Source organism: Vigna umbellata, chromosome 1, assembly GCF_029865625.1.
Source record: "Vigna umbellata cultivar VRB3 chromosome 1, Vumbellata_1.0, whole genome shotgun sequence".
Taxonomy (NCBI): Eukaryota; Viridiplantae; Streptophyta; class Magnoliopsida; order Fabales; family Fabaceae; genus Vigna; species Vigna umbellata.
This window is the reverse complement of record NC_142165.1, coordinates 56,613,808-56,635,753: the sequence shown is the minus strand read 5'-3', so window position 1 is coordinate 56,635,753 and position 21,946 is coordinate 56,613,808. Positions and strand designations below refer to the sequence as shown.

Below are 21,946 nucleotides of genomic sequence, written 5' to 3'. Positions count from 1 at the left end.
AATCACTCTTTCTCAAATCATCTCTCCCAATCACCCTCAAGTGAAACACAGCATAAATGATTGGTGAATCAATGGCAACCTGGGCAATGTGGCTTATGTTGTTTGGTTTGATTCCGACCCAGTTACTGTCCCTACTTATCCTCGATGACAAGCTTGGATTGCATCATTGGAACTCCTGTAAAGCGAAACGCTTCTCCTTATCATATACTAGTTATCTCAAAAAAATATTCAATTTTATGATTATAATAATTAAATTACATGAATCATACATATTTAAACAAATATCTCAGTGACTGGCACTTATTCATTTATATTCACCGAAGAAAAAGAAATAAGTAAATGAAGTTACAGTTATGTCTTAGATGGAAAATAATTGTTTGGAATTAAAAGGGGAAGAATTTTAAGAGGAGGGGGTGAGGGTTCTATCCTTCAACAGGGATTCTGATGCCCTTCTCCCAGAGACCAAAGCACCATCAAACGTCGCAGAGGTCAAATAATCACCACAAACATACAAACCCGACTCAACTCTCGGGTTTTTCTTCAGATCCGTGGGTGGGCACTGATTGGGCTGGGCAAACCCGATTCGATAGGTCCTTAAATGTTTCCACTCCCTAACCAATTTGCCCCCAAACCAACCCGAAAGCTCCTCAATAACCTTACCCACAAGTTCATCGTCGGACACACCCTCAAACAACCCAATCAGTGACACTGATACCAGGGCCTTGTCGGGTGGCCCGTAAGATGGAGCCACATTCGTTGCAAAGAACATGTTGTTTACAATGCCCTTACCTGACCCGTTAAGAAATAGGACCGGGTCTTGAACCGGTATCTGATCCCGGTTCGCGGTGAAATACAAGCATACCGTGCTTCGAACCGGTTTCTTAGGAACCTGACTAACCCTTCCCGCTAATAGCTCAACTGCCGCGGGTTCTTCGACTGCGACGATGACTCCCAGCTCGCTCTTCAAAACGTCGCCATTTTGCAGTCTCACGAGAGGCGTTTTGGAGCCGACGAGGTCGACGGAAACGGCCCTGGAGTTGAGCATGATCGAACCAGTTGGCAACCTCGCTGCCAGCTGTTCCGGAATAGCTGCTATGCCTCTCGCCGGCAGGGTGTTGTCTCCGAGAGCGAGGCACTTGAAGATGAAATCGAACAGGCGCGACGTGGTTTCCAGGTTTGGATCAAAGAAGATTCCGCCGAAGAAGGGGCGGAAGAACCTTCCGATGATGGAATCGGAAAACCCTAGCTTCTTGAGTAAAGCAATTGTAGGGACTTCCTCTGCGGCGAAGATTTCTTCGTTGGATTTGGAGAGGACGCCAATTCTGGTGGATCCGATTAGTAGCTTGTCGATGGGTGATCCAATCGGATTGGTGAGGGATTTTGCGGAGTCCCAGAAGTGACGGAGAGGGTCGGCGACGGTGTGAAATCGACCATCGTAGAAAATTCGAGCTCCGGAGTAGAACTTCTGGAGATTCAGGGACTGGTAATCGAGGAGCTTTTGGGCTTCTGGATAAGCGGTGATGAAGATTTGGAAGCCGCGGTCCAGGAGGAAGCCGTCGACAATGTCGGTGCGGACGCGGCCGCCGACCGCGTCTGAAGCTTCGAGGAGGACGAAGGGGATGTTGTTGGAGTTCAGGTGAGTGGCGGCAGCAAGGCCGGCAAGGCCAGCGCCGATGACAATGACTCCGGTTTTGGGTAGTGAGGGGTTTTGCAAAGGTGAGGAAGAGGTGGGGGAAAGTTGTGCGGAGGATTGGGGATTGAATCTGAATCGTTTTGGAGGAGAAGAGAAGGAGAGGTTTGTGCAAGGGGCGGAAAATAGTGTGATAGTAGTCATTGGAGTTTGGATAAGGTTTTCGGTCAGTGATAAAAAACCTTCTTTTTTTTTTCACTAGAAGGGTTTGATTCTGGTGGATGTGGCTCTTGGATTGGTTTTGGTGGAGACGCTGATGTTGATGCCATTTCTTTACGTGGATTAATGCAATCTCTCATTAGATATTAATATTATCTGTTGAGAATTTTGAATATTATAAGAATATCAGAAGCAAGACATGTCACAATATTCTCCCCCTTGAGCTCCCTTCTCCTTCACACGAGGCAGTGTATGATTGGATGAAATCATTTTCTTGTGCACTGCTAGTAATGTGAATAAGGCGAATCCACCCTACAATGTCACTAATAGTTCAGTTGTGAACTCGTGACATTCCTCAAATTTTGACTAAATTTAGGGCTGGAAGATTATTGCAGCACCAAAGTACAAGTTAGACTGTCGCTGCTCCTATCATATACCTCATTGAAGAATAATCAAATTCCCTGTGCATATAATTCCCTATAAATATGGTAGAAGAAAGGCATTCAATCAAAAACAAAAACGTAGCGATAATGTTTTTTTTCTTCTTATCATGTCGTTATTCCGAAATGTATGCACAACTACACAGGTATTCTGGTCACCACGGTTATAGTTTCCAGTACGCCCCCACAACCATGATTTTATTTATTTAAAAAGTGGGGGAAATTATTCGAATGAAAAAGGAAGAAAAAACAGCATGGTTGAGTTAGAATAGTAAGTTCCATCAGTGAAGAGGCGTTGTTTTATGAATGGTGGGAATCAAGTCCCTTTGGTAATTGCTTCAAATACCGGCAGTCTCCTTTTAGCAGTCCGGCCATGTTTAAGACTGGAAATATAGGCATGAATTTCTTCTCTTGATGGAGCTTCATCTGAACCTGGGAGTACAACCTCAATACCATCATCCAGGGGTGACCAGTTATTGGCAGATTCGGGTGAAGTTGGTTGGGAAGTTGCGCCTTGCTGATCAGACTCCGCTCCTGCATCCTGCTGTTCAACAATGTCGGTGCTTGGGCCATGCGTGCTTGATCCTGCTCTCACAGATGATGATGTGCTTGTCTCTGCCTACATAACTCGATAAGAAACACTCAATTCCTGAATACTTGCCTTTTTGTATCTAAGCATATTGGTGTATTGCTTACCCTGGATTTGCTTTTCGGGGAGGGACGACCAGACTGAGCCTCTTCTTTTAAGTGTAACTACAACATGTTGACACCGTTAAGCTATCAAATACCAGAAGACAGGGCAATTTATTTCCTATTGACATTGAATACAAAATCATTTTACCATAGATTACATAGTACCATTTTCAATAAAATGCAATAACATAGATATATTTGCTACCCTTTGTCGTTAAACCTTTCAGAACCCCAGACCAATAGACTAATTTAGCAGATTCCTCTGACGGAAACTTAATTCCATGTCAAGTAGCATTATCCAGGTCCAAATCGTGATCCCATGTTGAAGTGTGGGTAGTTATATTTTAGTCAGAAGCTCATTCTCACCCTAATTTAGAATGGGTAACATGACCTGTTTACAATTGATAATCACCTAATTAATCATTCTCTTTTCATGTTGTCCCTGCAATTTATATTATAATTCTACACGTGGAAAACAGAGAAGGAAAGAAAGAAATCGGCGGGGAATGACAACATAATAGGAGTCAAAAAATTTTAATTAAACCTTCTAGACACATTTAAAATCCCTAATATAACATCTGCCAATATGACTTAACAAAGACGTAACCAGAAGTGACAACAAAGTGGAATTCAACAGAGTTCGCCACAGCAAGACATTCCTCATCCTAGAAAGGGAACCAAAAGGGAAAGAAACCACGGGTTGCATTGAGGTTATGGTAAAGAAAACCAAGAAAAGAAAGAATAATAATACTCTTTTTGTTGAAAAAAATTCCTCTATACATGAATGTTTACAATTTCATTAAAAATAGTTGCCCAACTTTGCAAGAAATTTGCAAGGACAAAACTACGTTCTTTAAAACAAAAAATTGGTTTGGAGTTTCTTTGAATAAGCACACCTGAAATTAGAATTACTCTTCCAGTGGGCAAAGCTTTTGTCTTAATCAAGCATATAATTAGAGAATTTAAATACCCGAGAACGATAAAGAATCATATCTATATAACAGATAAATTCACAAGAACGATAGATAATTTTCTAGAGAAAGAAGAGAACAAGAAAAAAAAAAAAAAAAAACCCTGCTACTAACCACAGTTTACCTTACCCTGAGTACGTCCACGTAGAGCAGACTCTTCGTCACCCTCAAACAACCCATGAAAAAAGATTTATAAAAGGTTGGAAATTAAAATTATTCCTCCTCTATTCCACTGAGACCAGCCAGAATAGTGAAAGTTTTCCCACTCGTGTTCAATAAATTACCACCAATAAATTACCACCGGACTAATGAATAATTCTAACTCTTTACTAATCTTCTTATATATAAAGAAAGTATTAAATATACATTATATTTCTAAAATATTTACTTTTTTATTTAATACAATATTAAAATGATACAATAATGAATCATGAAAAAAATTAACACACTCCCATTATTACTACATGATTTTAAGATTAAATATTTCTAAATGTTAAAGTAAATTTTACTTTTATCCTTTAAATTTAAAATTGATATTTGTATTTCATATAATTTTTAAAAATATATATTAATTAGTCCTTCAACTAAAACACTTCTATCTGTCAATAAATATAGAATAAACTTGTGATAGAATTTTGAAAATAAAAATGTAAAATCAAAATAAAGTATTCTATAATCTACGTATGGGTTAAATAATCTCTTAACAATATTTGTATAAAGCCTAAATCATACTTGTTTAAATTACAATGACTAATTTTAAATTTACGGGTGGGAAAAAGAAACATCATTCAAATTTGTGGAAGTAAAAAATAAACGTCTTACAGACATATCTTATAATCAAAATAAGTGATGAAGAAAATATACTAATCTTGCAATTCATCACTGTACAGTAATGATGCGGCCTAACCTGGCATTTGGAGGTGTAGCGGCAGCTAGCGGACTCTTCCCACGCTCTGCAAATATCTGTCTTGAACACGCTCTTGGACGCCGACGACGAAGAGGACGAACCGCGGCCGGAGGAGGATGAAGACCTTCCACTCTTTCCCCCGGACATTGGTCTCACTAGAATGTCATCCATCACGAGAACGTCGTCATCCCCAGTCGCCGCCGTTCGGTACATTGGCGGCGACATGAATGACGCGACCTCCATGTTCTCGATCGACGAAAGCGGTGACGGCGACAACCTACCGCGAGAGCCGAAGCTGCTGCTCCGCCCCGAACTATTGCCGCAATACGGAAGACCTTTCGTGGACCATGCGCTGAACGAGGGAGGGCTGAATGCCTCGCTGGCGGAAGCGACCTTCCCAGACAACGGCGATCCGGCGAACAGGTAACGCGAGAGAGGCGAACCGGCGTCGATGTTTTCGGCGTACGGTTGAAACCGTGGACTCATCGCTGACGGTTGGATATAGCGTCCTCTTCTCTCATCCGAGTCTATCTGCATCGGTGGAATGTTCTCGTTCGAAGTCCTCGGCTTCAGGACCTTCATCTTGCCGTTGCTCCATGCGCTTTCCATTGCCTACTCCTGTATTTCGATGATGAAAAACAGGAAGCTGTTACGTCGAAAATTTCTCGTTCGAGTCAGGACGTGAACAGATTTTCAAACGCGATTCTGCGTTCTTAATTCGAACGCTAGTTTCGCCTCTTACAACATTAAAACAATTGATTCCATGTTTAGTAAACATCAAAACTATCTGAAGAGTAAAATGCTTCAATCATTCGAAGAAGCGGTAGAAAAGAAAAATTTCCAGCAAAATCATTATAGAAAGATAATTAGAAATGTTGAAACTGATGGAAGAAAAGAAACGGAGAGATATTACACGCACAAATGGCGATTCAGCGCGGTTCCAGCGTCGGTTGCATAAGAGCAGAGGAAGAAGCCGACGACGACAGTGCTATTGGAGTATGTGATATATTCTCAGATAAACCTCTTATTTATACTGTGCGAAACACGATAGCAAAGAAGATGTTTATTAGCGATAGTGGCCTTCAGTTTCACTCCTTTATTTTGAAACAGACTAAAACTAGAAGTTTAAGAATACAATGATTCGATTGGAGCAAACCCACGCCAGAGCATGATGCTGTTTGTGTAGTGGACTTGGTTTAACGTCGCCACCTTACATTGAATAATGAAAGCCGTCGCACTGACGAAGCACTACAAACAATAAGAGACTAATGGCTAATAATGGCTAATAACACCCAACTATACACAAGTTATTGAACAAGCAGCAACAAAGCTTTATGCACAATTCCATCATGGAAATGGTCCCTAATCACTAAACTGAATCTACAACTTGCAGATACAACAGTTCCCTCCCGTTTCAGATGCTGTCAAGGGCATTTTTGAGATTCCCTCCAAAATACAACATGAGATCACCGCCGTGGACCCTGCCCTCCGGCAGATTAAAGTCTAGGCCTTTCTGAGCAGTGCTGCAACCTGCGGCGGAGCTGTGACAGTTTCTGTCGTGGTCTGGCTTCTTAGCAGTCAAGAAGTTGGAATAAGATGGTGATTTCATTGAAAGCGGAACTAACACCTCCTTCGGTATGAGGTGTCTTTGTGCTGGAGTTTCCATAGAATCATTGGAGTCAGACACAACACTGACGCCTGAGGAAGAATTGTTCTCAAAACTGCTACAGGCAGTGGAAGCAGCAGCTACAAGACCGCGGAAAAGTCCAGGAGCAATCATGCCCTTGTTCATTTCCCGCTCTTGCACCAAGCTGCTGTGAGCAGCACAGAGGCCACTCTTTCCCCTTGCAAATTTCTCACACTTTCCATCTCCCCAGCTACATCGCTTTCCTCCGCCATGGGCCTTGCAAAAGTCTGTGCTCCCTTGAGCACTTTTCCCACAACCTTCAAACCTGCATCGCTTACCCCCACCATGCCTAACGCAACAGTCGGTACGGCCACGTGCACTCTTGGTGCAACCTGCAACAGCACACCTCTTCCCACCACCATGAGCAACACAAAAGTTTGTGCCTCCATGTACACTTTTGGGGCAAATGCCACCTCCATTGAAAAGGCAGCGCTTTCCCCCACCATGTGCCTTGCACAGTGGGGTACTTCCTTCCGCACCTTTGGTACACCCTGCAAATGAGCATCGTTTCCCACCACCATGTGCCTTGCAATACATAGTGCTCCCTTGTGCACCCTTTGTACATCCTTGCAACTGACAACGGCGCCCACCCCCATGAGATATGCATAACCCAGCCTGTCCTTCAGCACTCCGAGTGCAACCATCTATTCTACACCTCTTACCCCCTCCATGTCTAATGCAAAGTCCGGACTTACCTCGCGCAGCTTTTGTGCACCCACCTGGATAACCACATCGCCTACCACCACCATGCGCAATGCAATAATCTGTCTTTCCCTCGGCACTTTTAGTACATCCTAAGTGTTGGCACCTCTTCCCTCCACCATGGGCCTTACAATAAGCAGTTCGGCTCTCAGCACCTTTGTTGCATCCTGGTTTTTGACATCTCTGTCCACCACCGTGTCCAATGCAAAGTCCAGAAGCACCTCGAGCTCCCTTTGTACATCCAAAAAATCTACATCTCTTAGGATTGCTTGTTCGGGTCTCTGATGTTATCCCTGTAGCCTGTGGCCCAGATGCAGGATCAGTTGAGTAATTTACAACACTGGATGGTTCTGGGCACAATTGAGGTTTAGTTCCATTTGTTAATTGTTGCACCTGCACCGAACTTTTAGCAATATCCATTCTTGGAGCTAAAAGAAGTGACGGCATATAGCCACCTGATTTCTTTGCTGATGTAGAGCCCTCATCAACAATAGGAATCCTAGAAAAATAATTATCTGCAGACGTTTGGCTTGAGAAACATGACATGTTCACATCAGTCTCAGTTGAGCCTGAGCAGTCAAGTACACTTGATGCCTCGTTTGTTACACCAGAAAGGCCAAGTTGAAGAACTGATTCACATTCAGATGGCACGTGCAGAGGAAAAAGTTTGGCTGACCTTTTTCTTGCATTAAACTCCAAATTGCTGTAGCCATCGTCATATGCCATTGGGGTTGGGCCCAATCCCAAAACCAATCTGCAGCCATCATCAGAAGCAGTGGAAAACTTCATCCCAGTATTGCTCTCACTAGATCTATAAGTAGCCTTATTTGTTTCCCCAAAACCAATGCCACTCAAGCATAATGTAGTATCACCGAAGTTGTCATCTTTCCTGAGTTCAGCGTCATGAGGAGACAGTAAAGCGTTCATGTTCAAATCCATTATCAGATGTTGTATACTACAGCTACAGAAGGTTGAAGCAGCAGAACAGTTCACCACATACTACTACAATACTCAGTTACCTACCAGAACTTTAAGGCTAGAACAACAAATTCCAATATACAGCTTCCACCACTTACAAAACCGGATGTATCTGACCTGTCCATTTTCACTATATCCCAGACAAGTTTAATCTTTCAATAAACTCAATTTAACCATTGATATCTTATAACATCTCTTGGAAAGAAACCTTTGATAAGACAGCTTAATAGTGAAGTAAGGAGTTCTCTGGAGCTTTTCGTGCTCCCAGCGAATAAATCATTAAGCTTCATTAACCCTGACAGAAACAAAGAAATAAGTTATTAATGAATTAATTAATACTTAAAGAACAACTTATTTTTAACCACTGTGCACCCATATAAATCACCCTTCAGCGCCATGATTGAGATGGTTCATGTGATTAAAAAAAGGAAATGTCAAGTTTTCAGGTCTCGCCTTAACGTGAGCAGAACATTTATCCACAAAATACTGCAATAAAATTACGGGAAGACTACAATATATATAGGCTTATTTTACCAAGCTGACCAAAATATGTGAACCAGACATACATTACGTAACAAGTTCAAAGATTATTTATGCAGTCTTCCAAATCAACCTTGTAAAGGCAGGAAAGCCCGTCTAAGCGACACACCTGAAGTTGATTGTGAGAGGTTTTACGTAACTAACACACCAAATATACAAAACCAAGAAGATAATCGAAAATCACAAGACTTTCATCCTTCAAAAGGTATTCATCCTTGACACGTGATGTACATTAGGAATTCGAGTTGTTAGATATGATTAAAATATTGGAATTTCAGATGCATTGCTCTAGGAGTATGCATGAACCTAGAAGGTCTGAGAGTATATAGATGAATGGGACGCGTCTTGAGTTTCACTAACCTATGAACAGACGCACATTAAGAGATATGAAATTGTAATAAGCATTCTCAGCCAAAAAGATTGAAATTTTTACAGGCAAGAATAAATGAAAAAAAAAAACAGCAGTACGTACAGCAAAAAAACAGAAATCTTTGAAGAGAAAAGCAAAAGGGAAGATCCGGATATAGAAGACCAAATTCATTAATTACATATAGAAAGAACCTCAAATCTATATCAAATATATATTTGCATAAAACAGAACCGAAGAGCAAAAATAAAAATAACAACCATATTGGAAGAACGAAACAATAAAGGAAACAAAGAAAGATCATAAGGAGTTCACGGACCTTCGCCAACTCTATAAGGGTAGGATCCATGCTCATTTTGTTATGTAACTCCATAGTCATAAAATCATTTCAGTAAATGAATTTGTTCACAAGTCCAGCAGAGGCCAACTTTCCAAATATACACGAGAAGGCTAAAGATGATTACTGCTGCTCCTGCATAAAATTTGAACATAACAAACAATTCAAGCGACAAGATTTGAAAGGAAAATAAGAAACTACGAATTATGTTCTAGCACAGAACTCCAACATACCAGACAATGCTACATCAATTCTAGGATTCAACTGTTCAACCAGTAAAACTTCATAATAAGATAGATATACAACCAGTTCATATCTTTGTAATATATCGCGCTCATAAAAAATATAAGCAACCAATAAGCACACGTGATGACTTCAAGAGTTGAGAGAATCGGCTACAGGAGCATATGCAGAGAAGTAGATCTACGTTAAAAAAAAAACACACCAAACTCACATTGTGTTGAATCTTAAATTAAACATAATAAAAAGAATAAGATAAATCATTAAAATTGACAAGGGGATGTGAAGAGAAAAATCAAATAACTAGAAGAATAACTAGCTACCAGCAGCATAGTCACATCTTAAAACAAGACAAAGCAAATATTAACCCGAATAGATCGAAGATTATAATATTTTCCCGAAAGTTAAGCATCAGAAATTAGAAGCAAAATACAAACAAGCACAGGGTGCGACCCCTACAACCAAATCTGGCAAATTCTGCAACCAAAAACAGGAAAGAGTGTCATCTCACATACAACGAAATCCCCCAACTCAAAAAGCATACCATAAAAAAATGAAAAACAGCAATTAAATACAGCAGCAGCAGCGGACACCAACAAGCAGAGGCAGAGATAAAAATACAAAAACCACCGAATAACTGAGCAATTCAATTACAGAAACTCGGTACTATTGAGACAGAGAAACGAAAACTGAAAACATACAGAGATGATAGAAAATTCTAGACCGAACGTAAATAAAGTTTCCAGATCTGAGAACCAGTGAAAACCCTGGAGACTCGAAAACTACCGAAGAAGAGAAGACGAAGAAAAGACAAGGAAATACCGAAACATTGACGAAAGAAAGAAGAGCAACTCAACACAAGCCAAGCCAGACAGAGAAATAGAAACTCGTTACGTAATAAAGCCCCGCTAATAAATAAAGTAGAGGCGGCTCTTTTTTTTATTATTATTAATATTATTTATTTACTATTTATTTTTTTATAAATAAAAATTTACTTGGGCGAGTAGTAGCAACAACGCAAAGCTAATAAATATCGAAGGTTATAATGACAAAATTATCCTTCTTGACAAGTGGGGGAGAACAAGCGTCACATGCTGGCGGGGCATGCATACTTTTGGTCGAAAGGGATGCAGATTAAATTCCTTTACTACCCCAGAGTCAGCGTTTTATGCGGTCCAAAGGAATGGTGGTTTCGTCTTTTCCCCTTCCACCCTAGGTTTTGTGTTTTGTCTTGGGTTAGTGGAAGCAGAAGCTGTCGTGGCACGCTCGTGTCTTCCAAAGTCGAACAAATTTTGGAGAAATAATCTCCTGCGCTAACCAGCCTTCACCACCGTATCAGTCACCGTTGATGCATCTGATGTGAAAACAAGTCAACATATGGGAGAAAAAAAAAATCATCGTTTGGGTGCGTCGCGAAGCTAGGTTAGCACCTGCTTCAGGTTAGGCAGCTAAGTAAGTTCATTGTGGAAGCATATCAAATATATTTATTTCTTATTTAATAAATTTTATAAAAAATATAGTGAATAATATGATCGTTGAGTCAATTACAAGTCGGAAAGTCAATTATCAAATTGGAAACAATTGCCAATCAGATGGTCAATTAACAAATTAGATGACAAACAATCAGTGCTGACGGTCGACTACCAAGCTAACGATAATTACCAACTCGGACGGTCAATTAATAAATCAAACGACAAACAATCAATCCAGACAATCACTACTAAGCTAACGACAATTACTAACTCAGACACTCAATTAACAAATGAGACAACAAGTCATCAATTTGGATAGTCAATTAACAAGTCGACAACAAATCAACAAATTGGATGGTTTGACTCCAGATCGGACAGTCAATCACCAAACTGGATCGTCTAAACAAGACCGAAGTAGATTAACTATAAAACCGTTTTATTAGAATCTACATGAGTTCACAAGGTGTGGTATATGTTATTGTATGGTTGTTAAATTTGTGATGTCCTATATTTTCAATGTGATGTGTTGACTTATTGATAGAGATATGTGTTTAGGATTGAATGGACGTGAGTTCAGATCTATAAGGAAATAGGTTTGATGTGAAACCTATGTTTGATTTATTTATATTTTTTATTAAGGGCAATAATGTCTTTTTCATTTTTGTAATTAAGGTGCACAAAATTAAAAATAGGGGTGTAGGAAGTAAAGGCTTGCAATTGAAATTAAATAACCTTGAAAAAATAAAAGTTTAGAATATATAGTTATGTTTTTAAAAACTGATTGAAATTTTATAGGAAGCACCATCTAAACACAGTTACTTTTAAGTTATAGGATATTTTAATTTAAAAATAAAATACGGACTTATCGAACTAGAAATAAAAGAAAGGAAGCGTAAAAGAGATGTACGTAAAAATTGAGAGAAAGGGAAAGAGAGCACCATAAGATAGAAATTTTCTTTTAGGTCTTGTTCACTTGAATGGATTTGGAAAAGAGTAATTGAAGGGATTTGAGGGGATTTGAGGGGATTTGAGAGGATTTAAAGATAAATTTTTTTGTTGTTTATTTGAGTGAATTTGAAGGTAAATGAGAGTGGATTTGGAAGTAAATTTTTTTAATCTGTCACGTCAATCAAATCTTACACTAATTCTTACAAACTTTATTTCGGTATTATATAATTGGATTTTCGCAATGATATTATAATTTTAATTTCACCCGTAATCAGGACATCCCAAAAGTCGGGATGTTACAAATTACAACATTCATTGTTTTTTGTCTAACTTGACTTGATTTTGGCATTGGAGTATCTTCTACAAGTATCATCCAAGTAGTTTGGATGCACTGAAGGTTCCTCAGATCGAATAGAACTTGAACTTGTGAGTGAACGTTTGGAAACCGAGTAGTTGGATCTAAAGACTTGATCCTACATTCGAAACATTTTGGCGCCCATTATAGGACCAAGTAATCATCCTGATAACCCTATGGTGACCATGAGGAACATGACAAACAACGTAGTTGTGGAGGAAGCGAATAACCAACCCAACCCGATTTAGATGATGAGGAATATGAAACGACAAATAGAGAAGATGCAGCACAAGTATGAGGAAGAGTTGGGGACCCGGACCTTTCGCACTGAAAACACATCTATGAGTTAGGAGCAAAGTGTTAGGAATTTTGTGCCTCCTACACCAACTAACCCGTGCAGACTAAGCAACGCAATAAGCCTTGTCAAACCACCCATGAAGGTAGCTCAAGAGCTAGCAAGGATAACTTGTCCATGGCAATTGTGAACACGGTCGAGATGCTTCCTTTCACATCGGTGATAATGAAGACGCCCTTGCCAGACATATGCATCGTGCTTATTTTTTATAAGTATGACGACTCCACTAATCCCGACAAACATCTAAGAGGTTTCATGAACCAGATAGCACTCTACACCTTGAATGACCCCATTTGGTGTAGAGCCTTCTCCATCTTGCTAAAGGAAGAAGCATTGACATAGTTTCATGAACCAGATGACACTCTACACCTCGAATGACCCCGTTTGGTATAGAGCCTTCTCCATCTTGTTAAAGGAAGCATTGTCTTGGTTCAATTCCTTACCACCCAAATTCATAAACAATTTTGTCACCATTCATTCTAAGTTTGGGGCATAGTTTGCGACTGGCTAGCCACATCACTAAAGGAAGAAGTGACTCCTAAGTTGTCTCTCAAGGATCGATTTTGGTTCCATCAAAGTATCAAACACGCAGTGGGGGTGGGGGGTGTTTAGAGCAGATTTACGAATTGAAATTAATAGAGCAAATAACGTAGATTAAAGACAGGTTGGTCACTAGTTCGATTACAATGCCATAAATCCTTTATTGACAATAATACATTCGCTCCTCTCACCTTTAATCCAACTACAATTAATCAACTAAGCGAAGATTAATCTGGTTTTAATAACAATGAATTAAGTAAATGCAATGCACATATATGATCACTTATGCGTCACCATAGATTAAGCAATTGCGGCTTTAATCAACTAATCGGAGATTAAATGAATGCAAATTAAACACTAAGCGTGAACCAATTTCAAACATTCAGAACATATTACATATGACGAAAGGGGCACTAGTACAAAAATACCATATAACGTCGTTGTTTTTTGGCCTTTCACGTCGAATTCAAGGTCGACGTCATATCAGGAGACATTAAATTGATGTCGAATTTAAAAAATTTGACGTTAATCAAATTGACATTGAATTTTGTTAATATTTGATGTTAAGCAATTTTTTTGTTTTTTTAATTAATTGTAATTCTCTTTTACAACTCTACGAGACTTGAAAGCAGAAAAACAACAAATTTCAGTTTTTGGTATTTTATAAAGCATGAACTATGAACGTGTAGTATAGTATCAACAACAAACAACAACAACAAACAACAAACAACAAACAAGTTCAATCAAACAACAACAACAACAACAACAAAAAAGTTCAACCAAATAACAACAACAAACAAGTTCAACAAAAAACAACAACAAACAAGTTCAACAAATAAGTTCTTTTAAAACGAAAACAAAAACAAAAACAAAAACAAAAACTAACCTTCAAAAGGTAGGTTCGTCAAAATAAAGTGTTTTCACCAGTGAAAGAGAAAACAGAATGCGCCTATGAAGGACAAGAACACAAAAATAATCGTTTAAAACAAACGAAAATTATACATAAAGTAGTTAATTAACATGCATTTGTATCAAATGAAAGAAAGATTACATGTTATGGTCGTCAAAATTCGTTCGAGAAAAGTTTGAGAAGAGAAGAGGGTCTCGCGCGCTAAAATAAAGTTAATTAATTTTCAATCTCCCGCTGAAATTATAAAGGGGAAACTTTTGGCTGATAAATAATATGTCGAAGCTCCTACAAAATTCGACGTATTATATCTGGTTTGAAAGAAAAAAGAAAAAAAGAATTAAAAAGGGGTTACTTTTTGGCTTCTGGTTGACAAATAATACGTCGAAACCCTTACAACGTATTACTTGTTGTTTAAAAGAAAAAAGAAAGAAGAATTAAAAAGGGTGACTCTTTTGGCTTCTGACTAACAAATATTACGTCGAACCCCTACATGATTCGACGTACTATTGGTGGTTTAAAAGAAAGAAGAAAAAGAATGACGCGCTGGTTTAAATAATTACTATCATAGAACGTCGAATTGAATAGGGTTTTGACGTTCTACAATTGCATATATTTACAAAAATGCTACCAGTCATTTTTAACGTTGGCTATTCAGCGGTTGGACGTTGAATGCGTGACGTTATACGCTGTTTTTGCACTAGTGTCACAATGATGGAGCAATAATCTCAAGGAAACAATACAATCTCCCTAGTTACCAACCTAGTAGATTCAAGCTTTCATTAAAACGAATTGAAAACAACAAAACAAATTTGAATACATCAAAGGCAAGGAAGAACGAAAATTGAACGAACTAGAAAACGAAATGCTTAAGTAAAAGAAGAGACGAGCAAGATAGTAAACGAAATTTGAATTAAACTGGAAAATGAATTCAGAAACAAATGAATGAACAAAAAGAAAGAAAAACGAAAAACCTACACCCAACAGATGTTCTTCAAAACGAGAGAGAGCCCTCTATTTCACGTCCCAGAGGTTACAAAAATGAATGTGTGGCTGCATGGGTTAAAAACCCTAGGCAGCAAGTCTGATCTAAAAATAGGCCTTTCTAAAAATTGGGCCTCAGTCTAAAATTTGGTCAAAAACTACAAAATAAAAGTCCAAAAAGTACTGATGGACAATGACATGACAAATGGTGTGGCAACTTCTCCTGAAGTCCAGAATAAAAGTCCAAAAAGTACCCTGAAAATAATAATGGAAATAATTAAGCTCAGACAATTCAAATTAATTAAAATATGAATTACTAGTTGAATTAAGCCCAAATAGAAAAACTGAGAAAATAGTGGACAATTAAGCACAATTCACTAATTAAATATGGTATAGAAAGCTAAGTGAATAGGAGAAAATAATGATTCATCAACTACCAAGTCGATGACAATTATAAACTAAGATGGTAAACTAATAGACCAGATGACAAGTCATCAACCTAAACGATTAACAAACAAGCCGACAAAAAATCAACAAACTAGACAACCAAACTACAAATTAGACAAGCAATCACCAAATTAAATGGTCTAAACAGGACCAAAGTATATTAACTCCAAAATCGTTTTACTTAATGCTAAAACACGATTAGTCATGTTTGAGTCATAATTAGGTCAACCTTAATCAAAATCTCATCACAAAATCTATAAAAAATTATTTGAGGTAATAAAGTAGGTTACACATTAATTATAACATTCATTGTTTTCTCTTTAAGTTGATTTGACTTTGACATTAAAATTTACATATATCATCCCGGATGACGCAAGACTCCTCAAACTAACCAATTGAATAATATTTGGAAATTGATTAATTGAATATGAATCTTTGACCCACCTCCAAAAACAAGTAGCATGTATTTAAAATAATAGATGAGAAGAAAAAAATTGGGGTTGATGTTTCTTTGATTTGAAAAGGTATTAACAAAGTAATAGTAAAATGTGATGGTGAGTGTTGGACGATGCTTTCTAGAAAAAATAAGTTAGTCCTTAAGATGACATCATAAAAAAGAATGAGTTTTACTAATTGGTTCCTCCACATGATTCAAATCCAAACTACCCAATTGGTTGGAGTCTGATTTTTATCTATTATCCTACAAAAATTCTTATCCCTGACCATCTTTAATAACCATATATTCAAATTTAAATTCATTACAAATATTATGATATTTTATTAATTATTTATTATACTCTATTATCTAATACATATATACCTCTTTTATTTAAAGAAGTAAAACTATTTTATTAATCTTCTCTTATATATTTACCTTACTCCTTGATGTACATTGGTATTAAATTTATATTATTCTAAAACTATATATAATAAATAGTACATTTTATTATAATTAATTAAACATAAATATTATTGAATAATAAATAATAATATGTTATTGTTTCGGTTATTGGGGCTAAGTTACCAAATTCCTTCACAACTTGTCTTCTTGTCATCCGGTCACGCTCCAAGCTCCGCTCTCTTGCTCCTTCGTCCGGGAGGAAACCTGTCAAAGATCCTCCGATGCCAAAGTCAGTATTCAAACCGTTCGGCAATTCAACAGAGCAGTAATAAATGTGCAATGAATGCAACCTATCTACCACTTACCTCTTACCTGTATTTATAGTTTTGGCCATGGGTTTGGGATTAGTGAAAAGTTAATCACGGCCCAGTTCTAGCCCAATGGCTCTAATCACTATTTACCTTAATCCTAGTCTTAATGACCCAGTTCACCTATAGATCGATCCTGTGCAACCATCCGGTTAGGTGGGTGTCGACGCTACTCTCTAGGCCGTCCAATCCGTACGGTACATAGTTGTTACTCACCCGAGTGGAAGGATGAATGGTCGAGTCGAGTAGCGAGCAGTGAGTGTTTATGCAAGCTGTCCGACAATGTTGTCAGAGGAGTAAAAAGATAGGAGAAACGCTGGTGGTTGGGTCGATACCGGCACGCTCTCTAGACCGTCTGGCTCGTATGGTACAGTTATTATTGCATAGTCTCTACTCTTTGTACACAATATTTAAAGTGAGCAAGGACTTTAACATAAAATATTTATGACTAGATTGTTACTTTAGTTTTTAATTTTTCATTAGGCTTAGTTTATTTTCTTACATCTTTTAAACTTTGCTTTACTTTAAAATTATTTTTCTATCACGTTATATATAACTCCATTAATGATTTAGATGTATTAATTATTCAAAATTAGGGTTAAATATGTTTTTAGTCTCTAAACTATCAAGCGAATTTGTTTTTAGTCCCTTTTCAAAGTAAGGTACATTTTAGTCCTCCTCCTTAAGGAAACCTTAATTTTTTGTCTTCCAAAACTAACTGTGTTAAAAACCCGCTGATATGGTTAACGTCTGGCCACGTGTGTTCACAGCTTTCCTTCCTAACTCTTGGCACGTTGGTATTTTTTAATGCAAAGTGAGAATATTGGTTTATTAGGTTGATTGGCTTTAAAGTGTGACCCTTTCTTCTTCGAAAAGTTGATTGGTAAAATGTACCTCTTTCATCCTGCAACGCACCATTCTTGTGGCTGGATTTCCACCACTGCCATCACCGGCGAGGATTTTCATCAGCACTGTTGCTCACAACCGAAATCGCCACAACGCCACTACTCCCTCGCTACATCACTGTTGGAATTATCCTCCGTCGTCATCTCACAACCTGCAATCAGGAAACAGCGAACCCCATGGTAGCCATTGACGCTGCCCAAGCACCTCTGCAAAATCGCATCTCTTACGGTTCAGATCCAGCGCGCCTTCGAAGCATAGAAAACCCCTAAATCAGGTTCATCCATAAACCTTCGACGCGCCACCAGGTGCCGCTGTCATTGGAGCACCATGAGTTTTTCTCCTTCGCCTCCATCCTCGCGTCTCAAACCCTACGAAGCAAAAACCATAACAGCACCAGGTGAAACTAGTTCACGCTGCCGTCAATATACTCACATAAGCAAATCGAAATCATGAATTCGAATTGTGAAGCAATATACTAGGAAGCCCACCATCATCGTCAAAGTCGAGGGCTAATGAAACACCCCCTCCGTGGTCGCTTAACCAAGAAGGGCGATAGACTCGTCAACCAAATCGCCAAGCGTCGTCAATCTGCTCCCATAATCTTCAAAGTTTGCTTCAAGTTTGATTGGTTTATTAGATAAACCAAAACTAAATAATTACCTTCTTCATTAAACATGCAATCACACGTTCCAAGAGTTAGGAAGGAAAGCTGTGAACACACGTGGCCAAACGTTAGCCACATCAGCTGGTTTTTAACGCTGTTAGTTTTGGAGGACCAAAAAATAAGGTTTCCTTAAGGAGGAGAACTAAAATGTACCTATTTTAAAAGAGAGACTAAAAACAAATTTGCTTGATAGTTTAGGAACTAAAAACATATATATACCTCTTTTATTTAAAGAAGTAAAACTATTTTATTAATCTTCTCTTATATATTTACCTTACTCCTTGATGTACATTGGTATTAAATTTATATTATTCTAAAACTATATATAATAAATAGTACATTTTATTATAATTAATTAAACATAAATATTATTGAATGATAAATAGTAATATGGTATTATTGCATAGTCTCTACTCTTTACTCTTTGTACATGATATTCAAAGTGAGCAAGGACTTTAACGTAAAATATTTATGACTAGATTGTTACTTTTGTTTTTAATTTTTCATTAGGCTTAGTTTATTTTCTTACATCGGTTTAAACTTTGCTTTACTTTAAAATTATTTTTCTATCACGTTATATATAACTCCATTAATGATTTAGATGTATTAATTATTCAAAATTATTACAAATAAAAAATTTCGTTTCAAAAATAATTTTAGTAGTTAGTGCTAACTTTTTACCATTATATTTTAAAAAAATCCTCCCTCCGTTTTCTCACTATCTTTTACTAGTTTTTTCAGTTATTGTTGTCCGAACCGCTAAAATATGTTAAGATTGATGTTTCGCCCCATATAAAAAGTCAAAATAGAAACAATAATAATAATAATTTAAATTAACATAGGTCAATTTTAATTCAACTACTTTGCTCCAAAGTTTAAATAAACTTACATCAAATAGATCAATAATTTTTTACATTAAATCGTTTCTCATTTAATCTAGTTATATCAGTACGATATTAATACGTATACAGATATGGTAAGTACTCTTAATTGTATAATTAATGTATAAACCACTGCAACTTGAAAGGTTCCAAAACTAGCTATATAAACATAGGTACATATTACCAAACTACTATGAAAATTACAATATCTCTCTGACTTTCAATAATTTATTCACGGTTACGTGCATCATTGTTTATTAGCGTCGTACAAACTAAAATTATAAGAATTTACAGATATTAAAATACATAAAGAGTGAATTAATTATTTTAAAAAAACACACACACACACACACATATATATATATATATATATATATATATATATATATATATATATATATATATATATATATATATATATATAACATAAACGTATGCATATATTATTTAAATCACATTCTTAATATAAAACATATTAAAAAAGATATTGAATCTAATCACCTCAATCAAAAGTTATTAATTAAACTTCACTTGTATTTCAACACATAAATTTCGGACATATGCTTCGTCACAATATTATTATTAAAGATACACTCATCATTAATTTGAACGTGTTCATCTCGATCGAGTAACTTTATTTATTTTTAATTGAAATAAAAAATTTCACTTAAGCAACTTTATATCGTTTGAGTGATAAAATTCTATACATAAGAATTAATTTTCTTTCTTTTTTGCTCACATACTCGTCCAACACTTAAATGACTATCGCATCGCATGAGTGTTATTCAAAATGTGAGATACTATTTGCAATATCACTCAACAATTTCAAAAATTACTAATTTAATCGCTTCATACCTGTTTGAGTGACACATTATATTGCTTGAGCATTCATCATATAAATTACACATATAAATTACACTTTTTAGTATTTGATAGTGCAAAAAATTGGATTTTATAACGACTTATAGTTATAATCCATCATCATAATAAGTAAAGCAATGATACAATTGTAAATACACTAAGGCTTTCTATGTCAGTTAACTAGAATTGTCACAGTAAGAGGGTGCAATGGCCATTTTATAATAAAGAACAAGATTTTCTATGTCAGTTATAACTCAAACTGCCAAAGTTAAAGTGATAACCATTTTGTAATAAAGTACAAGATTTTCTATTCGGTTACTACAAGAATTGTCATAATAAGTGGGAGTGATGACAATTTTGTAATAAAATTCAAATTTATTATATTATTTTAAATTTAAAATGAAAATACTATGTCAGTTCTTCACTAACCGATATAATATCTTTAATTTCCTTATTCTCTCCCAGTCTTTTCCTGTTGCACTTCACACTCTTAACTCTCCTACTCTCTACACCCTTGTCTCCTCCTCGCCTCCTTATTACACTGCATTACACCTTCATCTCCTTATCACTTTAATGGTTATTGATCTTGCTCTCACTTTGACTTGGTTGCTCTCGCTCTCTCTAGGCCGCTCTCATTGGGTCGTTATTGCTCTCGTAAATCTCTCGTTTGGTAAATGGGTGATTTTTTCTTATTTAGGATTTTTTTTCATTCCTTTTATCTCTCTCTTAATCAATATTTTGTTTCCAGAATTTGCTGCCACAAATCCACCGTCATTCGCTCCAACATGTCATTAAAGCCCTTCATCTACTCCAACTCACGTGTCATTATATTGCTCGACAACGCCTCCTTCTTCATACTCTTTGACAACAATAAGGTCTAGAATCTCAACGTCCTTTATGACACCTTTATGTCCTCCTCCAAGTTCACCAAATTCCTTCACATCTATGCCTACCTTGACATGGCGGAGTCCAACCACAAATTCATCAAGGGCTTCTTCCTCCAAGCCCTCACTCAGAGAAAATACGCCTTTCTCGCACTCTTCCAAAACTACCCTCATGAGTCCTTCGTAGAGATCAAATAACATTTGAGTAAGAATAAAAAAGATGGAAATTACACTTTCTATGTCGGACATTACATAACAAACATAAAATATAGACTTTCTATGTCAGGTTTGGAACTAGCATAGAAAGTGAAAACTTTGTATATTGATTGTACTATGTTGGTTCCAAAGTTGATATAGAAATCATTTTCTAACTAACATAGAAAGTCTTAGTTGCACTAATGACACCACTGTCACTTCAACGCTTACATGTCTTACTTCACTTGTTTGTCACTCATTCTTGAGGAGAAAACTTGTCCTAGTCCCTCTCTCATTTAAGCCTCAAGTCATTGTTTAGTCATTGTTTGAGTTATAACATTCTTACTTGATCATTCATGCTAACACTTGGACAATGTTAAGTAGTGCACACAATAATGAATCACTAGTTGAGTGTAACTTGAATAATGCTTTGCTATTTAAGTGATATCAACTCTAAAAGTAATTTTTTTAAAAAAGAACACATAACCTAGCAAACATCAATACAAAACTCGTTTCTTCGTACACTTATTCTCATAAACTTACTAGTAATTACCATATTAACGTACTCAATTTATTAACAATGTGCTACAATTTTATACAATTTAACTTTATCGTAAATATAACATA

General features: G+C 36.9%; 3 protein-coding genes across 7 annotated transcripts; all 3 read right to left on the bottom strand.

Moving 5' to 3' along the window:
- Positions 1-272: 272 nt before the first annotated feature.
- On the bottom strand, positions 273-2,227 carry LOC148205845 (15-cis-phytoene desaturase, chloroplastic/chromoplastic-like). The gene has a single exon (XM_088103883.1). It carries the CDS (start codon positions 1,832-1,834, stop codon positions 401-403), a length of 1,434 nt encoding a protein of 477 aa, XP_087960009.1. The 5' UTR covers positions 1,835-2,227; the 3' UTR covers positions 273-400.
- A 144-nt stretch (positions 2,228-2,371) lies between these two features.
- LOC124848547 (uncharacterized) lies at positions 2,372-5,919 on the bottom strand. 2 transcript variants are annotated; one of them, XM_047326248.2, is made up of 4 exons: positions 5,780-5,919; positions 4,861-5,478; positions 2,986-3,042; positions 2,372-2,908 (listed from the first exon to the last, which is right to left on the bottom strand). In XM_047326248.2, the coding sequence occupies exons 2-4, from the start codon at positions 5,467-5,469 to the stop codon at positions 2,606-2,608; spliced, it is 969 nt and encodes a 322-aa protein (XP_047182204.1). In that variant the 5' UTR covers positions 5,470-5,478; positions 5,780-5,919; the 3' UTR covers positions 2,372-2,605. The 2 variants fall into 2 exon arrangements, with proteins under 2 accessions (XP_047182204.1, XP_047182203.1); XM_047326247.2 differs by having other exon boundaries at positions 5,776-5,916.
- Positions 5,920-5,978: 59 nt separating this feature from the next.
- On the bottom strand, positions 5,979-10,685 carry LOC148205844 (uncharacterized). Of its 4 annotated transcripts, XM_088103881.1 has the most exons (4): positions 10,534-10,550; positions 9,705-9,894; positions 9,454-9,606; positions 5,979-8,522 (listed from the first exon to the last, which is right to left on the bottom strand). In XM_088103881.1, exon 4 carries the CDS (start codon positions 8,186-8,188, stop codon positions 6,275-6,277), a length of 1,914 nt encoding a protein of 637 aa, XP_087960007.1. In that variant the 5' UTR covers positions 8,189-8,522; positions 9,454-9,606; positions 9,705-9,894; positions 10,534-10,550; the 3' UTR covers positions 5,979-6,274. The 4 variants fall into 4 exon arrangements, with proteins under 4 accessions (XP_087960007.1, XP_087960004.1, XP_087960008.1 ...); XM_088103878.1 differs by lacking the exon at positions 9,705-9,894 and having other exon boundaries at positions 10,534-10,685; XM_088103882.1 differs by lacking the exons at positions 9,705-9,894; positions 10,534-10,550 and adding an exon at positions 10,413-10,528.
- Between the last annotated feature and the right edge of the window lie 11,261 nt (positions 10,686-21,946).